The 16,624-nt window shown below is 48.2% G+C and overlaps 1 protein-coding gene across 5 annotated transcripts in view; it reads left to right on the top strand.

Annotated features, from left to right (window-relative positions):
- Positions 1–16,624, top strand: part of LOC411018 (kinesin 11) — a 246,361-nt gene that overhangs the window by 60,770 nt on the left and 168,967 nt on the right. For all 5 annotated transcript variants that reach the window (XR_410886.3, XR_410885.3, XM_394491.7 and 2 more), the window contains exon 3: positions 4,536–4,674. Coding sequence is in view for 3 of the 5 variants with exons in the window: in XM_394491.7 (XP_394491.6) it covers positions 4,536–4,674 (139 nt within the window). In the remaining 2 variants the exon portion in view is untranslated. The remainder of the gene's footprint in view (positions 1–4,535; positions 4,675–16,624) is intronic.

Below are 16,624 nucleotides of genomic sequence, written 5' to 3'. Positions count from 1 at the left end.
GGCGAGTCCCGACGCGAGAGAGTCGTCCTCGTCGTCGTTAGCCGATAATAGCGCCGACATCGGGAACGTGCGAACGAGGCTTGGAGGCTTGGAGAGGCGATTGTCTGATTTCGCTTCTCTCACGAGAAAACGCGGATGATCCCGCGGCTCGAAACCGAGCATTACCGAGCATTACGCGCCGCGTAGAGGCGGATCGTTTACGCGAACGCGCCGCCAGGCCCGATTAATACACGCTTCCTTCCCTTAGATAGGAGAGAGGGGAAGAAGGAAGAGATAGACGCGGTTACACGTCGATTTACATATCGCGCATGTCGGCCCACTTGTCTCCAGGCATTTTGCCTGCACGGCATCGAATTACCCCGCGAAAATCGGGGGCGCCTGCTGCTACTTCGCCGTGAAACGAGATATCTCGATAACACGCGGTTACGTAGACTGGTGGAAAGAAGGACTCGATAAGAACGAAGTATCTTCAAAACGCTTCGTTGACGATCCTGACACCGCGCGTTATGATAGAAGCAATGGTAAGAGATTCTCAGGATTATTAAAAATTATTTCCATTTTCGAAGATGAAATTCAATAAATTAATCTAAATCGTTACGAATTATTATGAGAAATAAAAAAGTATTGTTATATCCATACGTTGGAATTCTCTGGATTCTAATGAATAATTTAAATGAGTAATTTAAATACTCGACGAATAACACGAATAGGAAACAGAAATGAAAATAATTTCCTTCCGCGAGAATTTCTTTCCACCGTGCGTGCAACAGTACACGTATTACGTATACGTGTATCGCGAGATAACAGTCTTGGAACTCTCCGCGAAGAAGAGAGTTAATATAGATAGGGAAGATCGTTTCCGTTTGAGAGGTAACGTCTGTTCGATACGATCGGATGTATCGAGTTATCGTATATACATATATATACATATATAGAGAACGAGCCTATTAGAGTACATAATTCGGTCGTAAAGAAGGCGCGATATCGGGGTCAGAATGGAACGAAGGCCTATGCGATGGCCCACTCGAAATGGGAAATAGACTTTTCGCCGCGAACGTTGGTCCATCGGGGCCATTAACCGGGGGGCCACCGATCGTACGTTGCGAGCGTAACTGCCTGCCTCCGATCCCCCACCCTTCCCCCCGCAAACGTGCAACCGGTTGAGCGGATATAGAAGCCGGGAGGAGCGGGAAAAGGGGATCGAAGAGGGATCGTCGATCGATTTTATCCCCATTAAATACGCGAATTTACGTTTCGCGTTCCAGAGGCGATCGGTGCTTTTATCGCTCGTGAAAACGGTTTCAATAACACGTGGCCAATAACGCTTCTCTTTCCTCTTTTCTTTCCTCGTTTCCCTTTGAGAAGGAAAACGAGCCTCGTCGGTATCTTGCTCGCAATGCGGACAATAATTTTTATTTATTTATCTTCTTTTTTTCACGCAACGGAATCGAGAGTGTAAAGATGGACGATAAAACGGTATATAAAGGGGGATTACGAGAGAGAGGGATAAAGGATCGTTACTCCTCGATCACTTTTCGAGGCGATCGATCAGCGTTCATAGAATGCCACGCGGCCATATCGAAACGGCCGTAAACCTCCGCCACCTTGCTCACCTGCTGCGTTAGTGGCTGCCTGTTGCCTTAACGACGCTGCGCGGACAGGTAGTGAACGAGAGTAACCGTTAAACTATCGAGTTTATCGCGCGGAAGATCGTAAAATCCGGCACGGGTATCCCGTACGGGCTCCCGATTTTCAACTCCCTCCCCCTGACGCGATGAGCGATGAATCATAGCCATCGCGGCCGAAATTTGCCCGCCTCTTTTTTTCCCTCCTTTTTTTCATCATTATTCTCCGGTTCGATCGAATATCCGGCTCAGGAAAGGAAGAAGTTGTGTTTCCCTTCCTCGACTTTCGATCCTTTCATTTCCCTCGGCAGAGTTGGCTTGCTGGCTTGGCGGGAAATTTTGCCGTCCAGGGACGCGTGAATTTGGCCGTGAGAAAGCGGACGGGACGGGACACAGAGGGGTACAGGTGCGGACAAGCCGCGGTCGGTCCGCAGATTTATCGGTGGAGGATTTGTGCAACTCGCGTGGCTTGGAAACGATTATCCGAAAGAGGCGCGATGGTTTAGACAGGATCCTTTCTCATCCTCTCCAGACGCTCGCTCTTTCTCCCCGTATTATCAACTCCCACGCTCGATCTTTGCGGAAGAAAGGGAAGAAACTTTTCCTCGAAGCCTCGGATCGTAAATGGATGAAACGGAACGCCCGTTTTGCGTATCGCGTAGAGGGATAAGAAAGAGGGATAATTAACTGGACGGTCGCCAACGATTTCACGTTTCTTTCGATCCCAGATGGCCGCACTCGTCATATATCGCGGTTATATCGACCACTTAAACGCGGCCCGACTTTGCGGCCCGACTCGAGCCGCATGGGGAGGCTTGCTTCTTCTGCGAATCTTTCCAGCGGAAAGAAGCGTTCGGTTCGAACGCGATTTCTTGCAAGATTCCACGAATTGGAACAGCTCGAGTGGGCAAAAATGAGGACGCCTCCAATAACCGGTGCCAACTCGCGGATCGAAACGAACTCCCTTCGAACCACTTCGATAAAATCGGAAGGGTCGATGAGACGATTGGAACGATTAATGCAAAAATAGCTCGTCGCATCGATCTTTGAAACTGATGAATCTCTTCGAATATAATTTAGAAGATTTTATTCGCTTGGAGAGGGACAGGGAAGATAATTAGCACGAGTGGCACGTTCGAACGACAAAGAACGAGGTCTCTCTCTCTGTACCCCGTCGGGGAAAACAGTGTCCAGAGAGGCTGGAGATCAAAGCGGGATTACGCTTGTTACAATTGTTCGCCTCCTCTGTCGGAGAGCAAAGTCGGAGAGCCTCGTCGCTCGAATTATTTACGCCCTCGTTTTCGAGAAGGGTGCGCAATGGATCCGCGCGGTGGGACGATCGAACGGGGTTGCGCTCGTTCAAGACGTCGATCCCCGTGGAAAGGCCGATAATTTGCTCGGTTTCCGACCATCCAGGGCGTAATTTAACTTACGGAGGGCCGGTTGGAGCGGCAGCTGTGCCCCAAAGGTTGCGGACACGGGACCGCAGAGTCACGATAAACTCTCATAATTCACCGAGGCGATATCCTGGTAAGGCGTATAAAGCCGTCGGTAAAGCTCGTCGGGGAAATTTCGTATTGAATCGGAGAATGCCCGTTTCGTAACATTCGCGTGTATGTATGTATGTATATATATATATATATATTACACGCGGCTATATACGATTATTCATGCTCGACCATTGTACGTGCTCGACGCGGGATCTATCGCGCGCGTCGTAATATTCGTCGGGGACGGACAACAGATGGAAATTTTGATACACGGCGCGGAGCCAGCCGGCAGAGTAATGAGTTCCATGTGCGTGAAATTCCTTTGAGTGGAGGAAGAGAGAGAGAGAGAGGGAAAAAAAGAAAAGAAAAGGAAAAAAATTGGTGGAAAAGAAAGTTGTCGAGCGCCAATAAGCGGGAACAGGAGACTCTCGCTCGTTGAATGGAATATCGTAAACTCGTCGAGGAGAGGGGAACTTTTTACGAATTTCTTTCTTTTCCTCTTCTTCTTCTCTTTTAAATCGAGATGGTTCGAATTGCAAAAATGGATGACACGGGCGGAAGCGATCGCGGGACGATAACCGTGGGAGGAGGAGGAGGAGTGAGTGTAATGATCCGGCGGTGGATCGATCCGTATTGTTGTTGTCGGTTTCCTAATTGCGAACTGTTTCACCGTGGAATAGGCGCGACGCGCAATCCGGCATTGGTCGGTGACGGTGGTGGTGATGGTGGCGGTGGCGGCGGCGGCCGCACAATAGATTCGGTTTGATGCATTGCCGGGGCGCAGGAGACCGTTAATTTCGTGCCCTCCTGGGCCACGCCGCTCCTACGCCAACCGTCCGATTGCCCTTCTGCCCGTCGTTCGCGTTAATAACTCATCCAAGTAAATAATAGTGTTTGCCAAGATGGACCTCGCCAGAATCCCCCAACCCCCCCCCCCAGTTTGTCACCACCGAGATTCCGAACCATCGATCGATTTCGCCCCCGTTAATACACGCCGTGCCCGCTTTATCTCGTTAATGTTATCCCGATCCGAATCGAATTTGTAAATCGATACACGATGGAAGATGATCGATTTGGCTGATGGAGAAGAGCGTTTGGAATGCGATAGATATAGGATAAACGCTCTGAAAAATTGAACGCTCGTCCAAAGAGTTGAACGAATTCGGATTGATTTAACCGCGTTCAGAGCGAGATGACGCGTTTACTTTGCGCCCAGAGAAATTATCGTAGCGTGAAACTAGAGGTGTACTCGATAATAGGTTTAATTGGGAGCACCACGTACGTCTAACGTTTACTTTTGTTAATGTTAACTCGATCTAGGCGGAGTCGTCTCTGAGAGAAACGACGAACGCGAACTTCGATCCCACGAAGATTCGTTGAACAGAACGAGCTGACTCCCGTGTTGTTCGGTTTGTTTCAGAAACAATGCGAACGTGGACGCCCCGGCCGCGGTACCCCCTCAGAAGAAAGAGCCGCACGAGAACATCGCCCGGATAGCGAAGCGGTATCTGGACGATAACATGCAGCAGGCGTGGATCAATCCTCGTCTAATATCGATGGTGAGTGAATATAAATGCGGTGATTACACGGTACGTTAGACGACGATGATACCTAACGTTCTCACGTTCCAATCCTGGCAACGATCCATTATCCCTCCTTCTCCTCCTCCTCCCTCCTGGACGCACGCGCTCGGCTGTAATTTCAACCGGACAACAAATTAGTCCCTCCGTGAGCAAGTCGACAAGTTTTTGCGATAATCTCGCCGACTGTCGAACAAGGACGCAACGGGGATTTAATTGCGAAATCCCGACCGAGCTTGCTCCATTCTCGTCCGCTTTCCCGCCACTTTGAATTTCGAACGAAAAACTTTACCGATTTCGAACAATCTCTCCTCTCCTCCCTCGTTTCTGTCCCTCTCAACGAGTATATATTTCGAATATATCGCGAGAATAAAACTGGCGCAGAGTTCCTCCTCCGTTAAATTCCACCGCAACTGGACCGCGCTTCAGACTCGAATCAGAGGATACACGCGGTTGCTTCAACGACTAATTCAACTTGGCGCGTGTTGAAACTAGCGCGGGTTCATTCGCTCCTTATCGTCCGTTTCACGTTCCACGAAGTTGAACTCGCTTCGATCTCTCTGGGAAAGGAAAGCGTCGAAATTGGAAAATTTGATTTGGGGAGGAGGAGGGGGGCGCCCGGCTATTTATTATACCGTCGCGCTAGAATTTTCATCGGAACGGTTATTGAAATTCCGCACCCGCACCCGTTCCACTTTGTACTGCGATATATATATATATATATTCGGATGACGGGATGCGGCAACAGAGCCGTGTTTATATATCGGCGTTCACGCTGGACTTGGCCGCGCGGAGAGCAGCAAGTAGAACGGACGAGTCATTAAAGCGAGCCAATAACAAACTCGTGATCCGCATAACCCTTCGTTATGTCCACACCGGTTATTAGCCCATGCCTAGGCTGCGAATCATCGGTGTTGCGCCGATCGTTTCGTAATCCCAACTCGTTATCTCCTCTCTCACTCTCTCTCTCTGTCTCCTTCCCCTCGATCTTCTTCTCCGCCCTTTTTACATACCTTTCCCATATACCTTTTCCAACTTGCGTAACCTCCCCTCGATATAATTCGACCTGCACACCTGCGTTGCGACTCGCAGTGGCATAATATCGTTCTCCTTGCGTTATCGTCATTACTATTACTTTTCCTCTAATCTTCCTCCCTTCGATCGAAGGATAGGATACGTTTAATAGTAAATGGAATTCGTCGAAGTCGCGACGATTCTCCGCGATGAGCGATGACAGGCCGAAATAACGAACGTTGTCATTTGTGTATCGTCGAGTCGATTGAAATCGGTATAATACGTAGGAGCGGTTTAGCTATACGCTAACTCGTGTACGCGCTGCAGGATTTACGATCGTTCCACTCGTTACTTATTGCCGCCGGGCTCATTAGCATAATCGGAGCCCGCTTCGAGGATAGATCGCCCCGTGGAACCGGATCATCGCTCGATTCGATCGTGTTAGTCGGTTATTCGAGTCATCGAGACGGTCGGTCATTTGTTCGATGGACTTTCGAACATGGAGATGGAGACACTGACGGAGGATGCGCGAGGTTCATTAAGGGATGGGGAGAGAAACGAAGTATGCCGTTGACAAATTGGATGAGGGGGATTTGCGGAGGATGTGGTTATTTCTCGTACAGGAGGGATTTAATTTTGTTGACTCTTATGGATTTCCAGGCAAAACTCGTTCGCACTCGACGCGCGGGTTTCAGTGTGGAGCTCGATAGCGTTTTCCACAAAATCGTTTCCGTTTCGATTGTCCCGCGATCGTCCTGAAATTCAGATTAATGGCGGAGAATAAACTATTATTCTTGGAGTTTCCGCTTCCGCGGGGACTCGGAACGATTTCCATATTCGGAATCCAGTCCGGGCTAAGGGGAAAGCTCCACACTAAAGGGGAAATTCTTGGAGGAGAAAAAGCGACTAAGAGAGGAGGAATTCCAGAAATAAGCAACAACACAGAAATACCAAAATAGAATTCCGAGGATAAAAGGAACGGTGCAGGGATACCGAAAAAGAGGTATTTTAATTGCAAACGTTCGAAATCGTGAAAGAGGAATTTCAGGGATAAAGGGAAAAAATACATCTATATATACACACATATACACAAAACATACAAAATTGGAAGAGATATACGAATAAATGTAGAAAAGTTTTCACGCAAATAATGATACGCGATACGCAGAAGAATGCCGGCAACGTTAATTGTCGATGTAAGTATAGGCGACGCGATATGCGCGAGCCGCACACATGTAGATGGCGTGTATAATTTGCCGCTAAGGTTGTCTTGTTGCAACCGGTTCTGAATTCCTTCTCTGCAGATTTTCCTCTGCAATATCGATAACCACGGTCTCCCTGCGAGAGACGATGTTGCAATCGTCGAGAAGACAGATACACAATTACGTACGCGCCGTGGGTTTAATACATTCGGTACTCGAACGAGGTTCTTCTTTCAATTTCGATTCGAATTATTGACGAGGGGGGAATAAGAAAAGTTAGAACGTTAGAAATAAATCACGAAATCGGGCGTCTCGTTGTCTCGAAAAGACGAGGCGTGGAAAGAGGGGCGATATATATATTTGTTGGGGCGATTAATAGCGCGGCGAGGAAAGTTAATTAAGGAACGTACGAAACAAGATTCATTCGCAGTCTCGTCAGCCATTTAATAATCTCGAAATTTCGGACGATTAGGAGAAGGTGCAGAGGGGGATTGCAAAAACGTATATATACATATATATATAAAACGTTGTATCTATACGAGGCACGTATACACGGAGGAGCCGTCTATCCAGACGCGATTCCCCGAGTGCCCTGCACTCACTTTCTCTAATAACAATAATAATAAGAAGGGATGGAGGCCCCGTTTTAATCAGAGGGTCTGCCTGCCTGACGTGATTAACTCGAAGAGCCCAGGGAAGACGAGCGGAAAGAGAGAGAGAGAGAGAAAGAAAGAGCGAATGGAAGGGCAAAGAGGATGGCAGAATGGGGAGAAAGACGCGGGATGGCTGCTGTCATTTTCGGTGTTTATCATATCACCGAGCCGATGAGGGGGGCTTGATTTCGTCGCCTCTTGCGCGGCAAGATGGGGTTAAATCTTGGATTTCACGCCCGATTTGTACCTCCCCTCCTCCTCCTTTCCCCCTCTATCTCCTTTCCTTCGCGTATTTTCTTTTTTCTTTTCCTTTCCTTTTTTTTTTCCTCGCCCTTTTCGCCCATTACTCAACCGTTGGAGCGTGGAAAATGCTCAGAGTGGCCTCTCTCCCCCTTTTATTTTCGCCGTGGCCGTTTTCCACCCGACGGGAGATAGTACGAGTATTATTACGTAATGTTAATGCAGAGCCGTTGACTTTATCGGGACAGCCATAAATCGAGCTCGCGCTCGACGACAGCGAGTAATAAGGGAAAAAGCGGATAATTAAGTCTTGTCCGAGCACCGGTGAATTATTTCTTCGGGGATCGATAGTTGTTGCGCTACCACGTACGATACATCTCGATGTATATCGTTATACACTTACAGTATACATATATATATATATATATATATATATATATATATATACGGCGCCCATAGGATCGCGAGAAACGTAATAACGTAACCCTCCCCCCTCTTTTGTTCGCGATTCTACCGCGGACAATTGAAAAAAGACGACTCAAAGGCGAACGCTATTATGCCCGCTATTCAAAAACGCGGCGGAGCTTGTTCCTCCGCCCGGGAGAGGAGGAGGAAGGAGGAAGGATTTCACTCGGAGGAGAAGACGTCGCTCCTCTTCTCCGGAATTAAAGTCATGTCTATGGGGGTCTCCTCGACATTGAGAACGTCTTCGCTATTTCTCCTCTCCCGTGTTCCTGGCCTTACGTCTCGCGCTCCACCTTGGACGTCTAATTAACAAGGTTTTCCTGAGGGTTTTCAAGGCGTCTCGCTACCGACAACCGTGAACCGACGACGCAGTAAATACCGTCGCCGCGTGGCCGATCCCTTCCCCGACTCTTATCGAGCATCCCGATCCCCCATTATGCTGGCTGAATTTTACGATAGAACACCTTCTCGATATTTCTCCCTACGTAATTTCTTCCACGCGCGCTCGAATTGCGGGAGGGGAGAGGCAGGCAGGCAGGCAGGCAGATCCTCGATGGCGCGGAAGAAACTGGTTTCTTCCGAGTCGAAGGAATCCGCCGAGTCATCCCTGAATATACTGAAATTACACCGGGGTGCGATGACTTCTTAAGTGGTATCCCACCCCGCCTTCCCCATTTTCCCCGACGGATTCGATTCGTTTCGTAACGGACGATGGATATTTATATATATATTCCTTCTTCTTCGTAGAGGAAGAAGGATTGCTTTTTTCCTTCGTTTTCTTTTCTTGGATTCTTTCCTTTCTTTTCATTTCTCCTCCAAAAAATCGTATCCTCGGGGCGAGTTATCGATCGGCCTCGAGTTGAAGGTTACGAGAAACGATTTCGAGGATAGATAAGGTTGAGGGAGGATAGGGAAGAAGGAGGTTTGGTTTAATATTCCGCTTTGTTCGGTTCATTAGCGCGGCACAAAAGTGGCTTAAAAATAATTGAGTCTACGCCGGTTATAATAGCCATTCTGATATCCCATTGTCGCTTGTCCGCGGACTCTTGATTCGCGTCGTTATCAATGCCTGCTTATTTCCTTCATTGTGAATCCTCGCGCACCCCTTTGTTTTTGTTTAATTTTTCAACCCCTCCGATATCTTCCCTCACCACGCTCCCCATATATATATATATATATACGTCTGCATCGTCCCTCTCCTCGTCTCCCGTCCTCCACAACTCGACGAAAAATTCTGAATTATCATGGAACGTTGCGTAGTCGCCTCTTCTCTCCTTTTCTCGAAGAATTCGTCGATCGATTAACGTCACTTTGGCCAGCGTCGACAAACCTCTCCTTCGGGAGATCGGAAAAAACAGGAGAGGAGGCGTGTTCCTCGCGAGTTAAAAACTTTGGTCATAATCGTTAAACGATTTGGAGTTGGGATGGAAAGAGGGAAAGGATTAAATTTCGAACGAGAAGCGCCGTCAAATAGTCGCTGTTTCCTCGAGATAAAAGGGAAAGGGGGATAAAAAAAGAAGCCAAGCATCTCGAACGAGGATTATATCTCGTGGATCGAACGATCAACCCTAATTCCAGTTTAGATAGAGAAAGATTAAATTTCACGAAATTAATATGGAAAACACCGACGATTAGAGGATCTCGAATCGGATAAAGTTCATTTCTTCTATATTTATAAATTCCGGGTGGATGGCGCGCGATGCAGGTTTCCTCCTCGTCGAAGAAGAAGAAAAAAATCTGCGCGAGGTTGCAGGTTTTAATTCCCCTGCTCGATCCCCTCGTCTCCTCTTCATTCAACACCTCATCCCCTCTTTTTCTCTTCCTCGCCTAATATATTCTTATCCAGCATTCTCGTTCCTTCGTGCCTCTTCCGGCAATATCCGGGCTGCTTTCCACCCGCAAACCTCTAAGTTTATGGTAAATCGAGATTCTTACACCCTCTCTCGATGACGCTCCTTTCTCCTCTCCCCCCTTCTTCAATTCCCCTCCTCGTTTCAACGGCGCACATTGTTTCCCCAGCCCGGTTTTTCCGCGCTCCAAAGACGCGCCTCCAACACTTTACGAGCTCCCATTTTCAACCGCGTTCTTTCGAAACGGTCGCGACAATGCGCCGCTTTGACGGAGGAAACTACTACGGCCGTGCCGCCGTGGTCGTCCACAATGGTGGGCGCAACAACGGTTTTCTCTGGTTGCGTCGAACGGCACGGCAAAGCGCGAGAACGCTCGAGTTCCTCCATTTTTTTTCTCTCCATCTCTCTCTCGCCTGCCCCCTCTGCTGCCGCACTAAGGAAAAACTAAGACGTTGGAGTGAAAAATTATCCTGGGACGTCTGAAAAATGATTGACCAGCGGGGCGAGGAGGGGGAGGGGTTCGTCCATTTAGCAGACGGTAAATCCGTGAGCGGGTTGGGGATTGATCCGCGTTGTTTTGATGGGTGTAGGACGGAAAGGAGGAAAGGGGCGAGTTCCCGAGTAATTAATAACGAGAAGTCGGGTACACGGTTTTAGGGTAGCGACTTAAACCCCCGGCGAGGTCCTCGACGCGTCGAGGGTGCGAATGAAACTTGCGAAGTCTCGTCGAGTGTCTCGAATGCCGCCGAGAATTCCCGTTAATGCTATACCATGTAATCTCGCTTTCTCCATCCTCCTTTTCCCGATTCGTCGGAAGTAGGAGAAGTAAAAGCGGATGGACGAAGAGGAAACGAAGAGAGAAGCGAGTAAATAAAAAAGGAACGATTGTTGAACGGGGCACGTGCCTGGAAAAAGCAAGTATCGCTCGTTCTTGGAACGATCTCGATTTCATCCTGCTCGCTTCTTTTATTGGTTTATATACAAAACCCTCGCTTTTTGGGGGGAAAAAAGAGTTTCATTGACCGATCGAAGTCGGTTCCGGGAAATCAATCGCGGAAGGGAGACGGAGAGCTGTCTCGTACGAGTCGTAAATGCAGTGGCGTCATAATTTTATGGATATACGTTAGACGGCCGTGACGTATACGTTCTCGAGAGCGTAAGTCGGCGGGTATAAGGGGTAATATCGTGGAAAGGAGGGATACCTTCCTCAAATCCTCCTGATCCCCCCTTCAATGCACAGTCCGACGTCTTAAGGTTATGATACGCGTTCTCGCCGCGAAACCGCCCTCCACCCCGTTTAATATTTATAAACCAGATATATATCGTCGCGTACCTGCGCCCCTGTTTCGCGCAGGAAGCTCAGTTGTTCGCTGAGAGATCGAGCGTAAACTAGAAATTTCCTCCTCCAATTTCGTTGTCTTCGATCTTCCTCGATTTCTCTCGACTTTTCCCTTCCCTTCGTGTTGTCGCCTGTATTCTTCGCGGAGACGAACGATTGGAGGGTGGTGGATTCGATTCGGAAGGGAGGAGGAATTTGTGGCGAGGCGCGATTCTCGGGACGGCAACGCTCTAAAAGAGACTCGGGTCATTTGGCAAAGTGCTACTTTGTGTCGCGTAAAAAAAGCGGCGTCGTCCCTCAACAACGCCCGGTTATTTCGCAGTCAGCGTTTTCGTTCGAATCGTCCCCTCGCAGCCATCCTCGAGCCGTCGAACCGCGTCGCCTTCTCGTTTCGAGCCTTTCCCCGCTTTCGAGCGGTCGGAATGCAAATGGTTCGAATTTGGGTCGCGCCATTTCGTCAATCAGAGGGAGAAGGGAGGCGCGAACAGCTCAATCGATGAAAAACAATCTTGGGGAAATTTTGGGGATCTCGAGACTCGGTCCGGCGTTCCCATTTTTCGTCGAATTCACGATTATCGATAGAGGATGGAAATATGATCGGCGCGGCCGGATAACGTTGGTAGCGGCAATAAAAGATAAGGAGAGCGTTAACCGTTAGGAACACAAAGGGACGAGCCGATGGATCGCGGAAGATTAACTTTCACGCGGCCGATTTGCGTAAACCTATCCGTTCCCCCGACCGCTATCTTACGTAAACGCGGCGGTTACTCTCCGCCTCGATATCTATCGGTCAGATAAAAACGTTAGAGATAGATAAGGGATGCTTACGTGGAGGATTGATGGAACGTGAGTGGAGGAAATTTTTTTATTACCGTATAATAAAGATAAATAAACTCGTTATCGGTCGGAAACGAAATTCCGAAATTTTGAAAAAGATTTTGGAAGAGGATCGAAGCGGATGGAAAGAATTGGGTAACAGGTTAATCGGTTCGGAAATGCATAGCGCGTAGCCCCGGCAATAAGTTATCCGTGGCAAGAGAAAAGATTGTCGGTGGTTGGGAACGAAGGGATGGTGGAGGCAGGCCGAGGCGAGTGTGGTGAATCAGGGATAAGAGGAGACGGGATTGGTGGAGAGGCCAAGGAGGGAGGGGGGGGGGGGAGCAGGACGTGGAGCAGTCGTTAATTTATGGACTTATTTTTCCCGGCGTGCGGTCGCAATTAATCCTGCGCTTTAATTGCTTCGTAACGCGGCGGGGCTCCCCCGACCTCGAAGGATCTTTCGATTTGATTAAGCGTATTCGACGGATGTCGCCGCGCAGTCCCGCGCACAAACGGACGAAATCATTACGCGGCGGAAGCCAGCAGGGAGATAAAAACGTTCCTTCGGTTTTTACGTGCGATCGTCGCCGCATTTGTCGCGGCCGGCCAGAGCGTGATCTCGCCCTCTGCTCCGATAATCGTAATCCTCGAAACGTCGCGTTCGATCGTGGTGTTTGTTCGCTCGAAAAATACGCTAAGTCTCTCTCTCTCTCTCTCTCTGATAAAAAGAGAAAAAAGGGAAAAAGAGAAAAAAGGTAGCGAGACGGGAGAGAAATTTTTCCTTTTGAGGAAAAATAATCCAAATATTTGATCGGAACGAGGAAGAGAGCGTTGTATAAAATTTCATCAAATTCCCGTCACATCGAATCTGGACGAAAACCGAGTATGAATTAATCCACGGACGGTTTTGGACGTCCCCCGATACGTATCCCGCTCGACGTATCGGACATTTAAATCGTTGAAATACCAAACGGGAGACAATGGGCCTAGAGTTTTACACCGCGCGTAGGAATATCGGCACGTTATAAAAAATTAAAGGCCTTTCGATCTCTCGTAGTTTTATCTACGGGGGACAAATTTTTTTTTTTTTTGGCGAGCGAGATTTTTTTCCCTCACCGAAAATAATTACTCTCAGCCCGGTCTTTCCCTATCTATAAGAAACCGTGTAAAATGTTCTTCTTCATCGGTTTCCTCTTTTTTGTCTCTCCTCTCGAGTTTCCGCTCGAAATTTGCAAAAAGAAAAAAAAAAAAAATCTCGCGCGAGAATCGAGAGAGCGTTATATAGAGCCTCGATGGTTTCACGCGTCGAGGAACAAATCAAATCGCGAGCCGAGCCACGATTTCCGCCATGAAACCGAAAAGTTACATCGTTTGTTTCTCCGGTTTCCGATATATATATATATATAGTATACGGTTTTAATCTAAACTCGATCGAAACTCGATCGGAGAATTCGTCACGGTTCGATGCCCGTCGACATACCCCCCACCCTCTCCATTCTCATACGCGTTTTTTTCTCCCTCCTCTTCTCCCCCCTCCCCATACATTTCCGCACGTTTGACACCTGCCACGTGAATTCTTACTCTACGGAGCGGAAAGGACGCGATTGCTCTCCCGAATCGGTTCGAAATATTTCGTTATCCAAAATCGATTTTTCCTCTTTTTTCCTTTTTGTTGGAAAAAGAAGAAGAAGAAGGAGAAGAAGATTCCTCTCTTTTTTTTTTTTATCAATTAACTGGCCACGGAATTAGCGAGGATCGAGATATCTCTCCTGGGATAAAGTCGTCGGCGGAAATGAGATGTTCGGGTCGGTCCTTCTGACCTTTACCTAACCGTGAACCGTGCTTGTTTCCATCGCGATGTGGAACGATGCTCTCCCGTGGCAGAAATAACAACCTCCTAATGCACTTAACGATCTCTCTGTTGCGCCGGTATCGTTCGCCGTTTCACGGTCGTTTCTCTTCGACCCCCTGAAATTAGTGGGGCGGAAAGATACGGCGATTCCCGGATATTCGTGGTAAGTAGCGGGCAACAGCCTAAACACTCGTACGTTTTCTGGGACGAAAGTTAGACGCGAGCGGCAGAAGAGGAGTCGAGGGGGGGAATTTACGGCCGCTTTATTTATCTCGTCATAGACGTAGGGGAGGGAAAAACGGAAGCAAGGAAAAAGACCGTACGAAAATTTATCGTTTTATTTATCAGTCCCGTGGCTTCCTTTATAGAATTTTCCTCTCAGAGAGAGAGAGAGAAAGTGAGAAAGAGAGGAATATTTGATTTCGCGGAGAATACCCATAGGTATTATACCTTTTGTCATTTTCGTTTCGCCGAAAGAAATATAGATTCTGTTCTTCGATTCGATTCTTCTGAATTCACGATTTATCACATCTTCTAAAATTTCCCTTTTCGTTCTTATTTATTTATTTATCGATAACGATTAAACGTGGACACGGTACAAAATTTCCGAATTTCCTCTCAGATCTCGCGCTCCCATTCTCGCCATCCCAGTGTCGCAAGAACCTCCTCCTCCTCCTCCTCCTCGTTTCCTCCCCTTCTTATAAATCATACTTCTATCCGGTTGGTTAACCCGGGGATCCCCGGCAGCAGCCACGCTCCGCACGCCCCGCGGCTATGTTTCGTACACCATTTATACCGTGGAACGCGTAATAATCGTCGGTCGTTATCGTGGATCGACCGCGGAATTCCCCGTTGTCACCGTGACGAGAAAGAAGTAGAAACGTACATACATATATATATACACACGTATATCGCGTATAATATAACGATCCGTTGGAAAATTCAACTGGAATTTGTTCGGGGGAGGGGGTTGGGGAGAAGGTCCCGGCTGGTTGGACGGCCAGTTTGGTTTTATCAAGCCAACCTGGTGGGCAGCTTGTCGAAATTAAACGGTACGCATTAATAAGTAATTTAATGACGAACACGCGGCGCGCGCGCTCCGCGCGTATAATATTCCGAATGCCTGGATTAGCGTATCATATTGCGAATTCATCGCGTTGCACGCGCGCCGATGCCCGTCACACGAGGCAGGGGAGAGAGAGAGTGACGAAATTTTTCTCGAAATCGACGTTAAACACCCCTCTTCGGCATTAACGAGCCCCCCGAACCGTGTTACGTAATATAATGCGTTATTATAAAAGTGTTAATGTGCGCGCGGGCGGGATATTAAAGCGGGCCTCGTATCGGAATTCGTTATGGGTTTCGTGCGGGGGATGGCGCTCGCTATCGACAAAACTTTCTCGTCATTCCCGTCATTGGAGCGGGGCGGTTAACTGGCCACGGGCCTACTCTCGGGATTATGCGGTCGGATCGCCGCCCGATTTCTCCGTGTTCAGGAATTTCCGTAGGAATTTTCGTCGACGTTGTCTCACTCGGTCCCGTGATTTCCTCCGCTTCTCCTTTTTCTACCTCGATTATTACACGCTTCCTTCCTCGGTATAATACGCTTGAAAAATCGAACGTTCCTCCTCTCCTCGATACACACACACACGTGTGAATATATTCGTCGCTCGAGAGAGAGACTTATCTTTCGAAGCAAGACACGACGCCGGTTTTGGAAATCGGTGGGGGGTTGAGGAATCCCGATATCGAGAAAGAGAGAGGAGAGGGAGGAAGGCGCGAATAATTTTCAACGGGGCGAATCGATCGGGAAAATTGAATATTCTCGTTAAGAAAATATTTCCACAGGCTCGGGCGCGCGGATTAAGCCGGCTTTGAATCCCGCCGTTTTCACGGTTATCCCGCCGGTTCCACGCTTTGCCCCGCGCGCTTTTCAAGCACGTCAACTGTGTGTCTCTTCCCCTCTCCTGCTCCTCTATACACATCGAGGACACGGGTTTCGAAAATCTTGACAGCGTCTGAACGAGGGTAGGTAAAGGGGGGAAGGGAAGTCGCAATTAAAATAATTATTTTTAGAGTGTGGCGCTGGCCGGCGACAAACGTATTTGTCGACGATTATCGCGCGCTCCAAGTGATGAATTTTGCGCGCTTCGATCTTGTTAAAAAAAAAAAAAAAAAGGGGGGAAATAAAACAATTTCCATCATTCGATCGGGAAATGGAAAAGAGGAACAGAAGGCGAAAACGGTGAGAATCGATGGAAACGAAAATGATAAATATCGTATCGAGTAATGGATTTCTTTTTTCTTCTGGAAGAAAAAAAAAAAAATTTCACTAGATAACGATCGGTTATCGTCGATCCACAGTTACTCGTCTTCCCCAATGATCTCGTTCGTATCGGATAGTTTTATCGCGCTGTCGAGAGCAACGAGGCAGAGATATTTCCGGCCGATAATATCGTACGGACCGTGTACCGGTATTCCTCGCCATAGCGGGG

This window comes from Apis mellifera, linkage group LG4, assembly GCF_003254395.2.
Source record: "Apis mellifera strain DH4 linkage group LG4, Amel_HAv3.1, whole genome shotgun sequence".
Lineage (NCBI taxonomy): Eukaryota > Metazoa > Arthropoda > Insecta > Hymenoptera > Apidae > Apis > Apis mellifera.
Note: the sequence above shows the minus strand (reverse complement) of the source record. Positions and strands in the feature narration are given on the sequence as shown.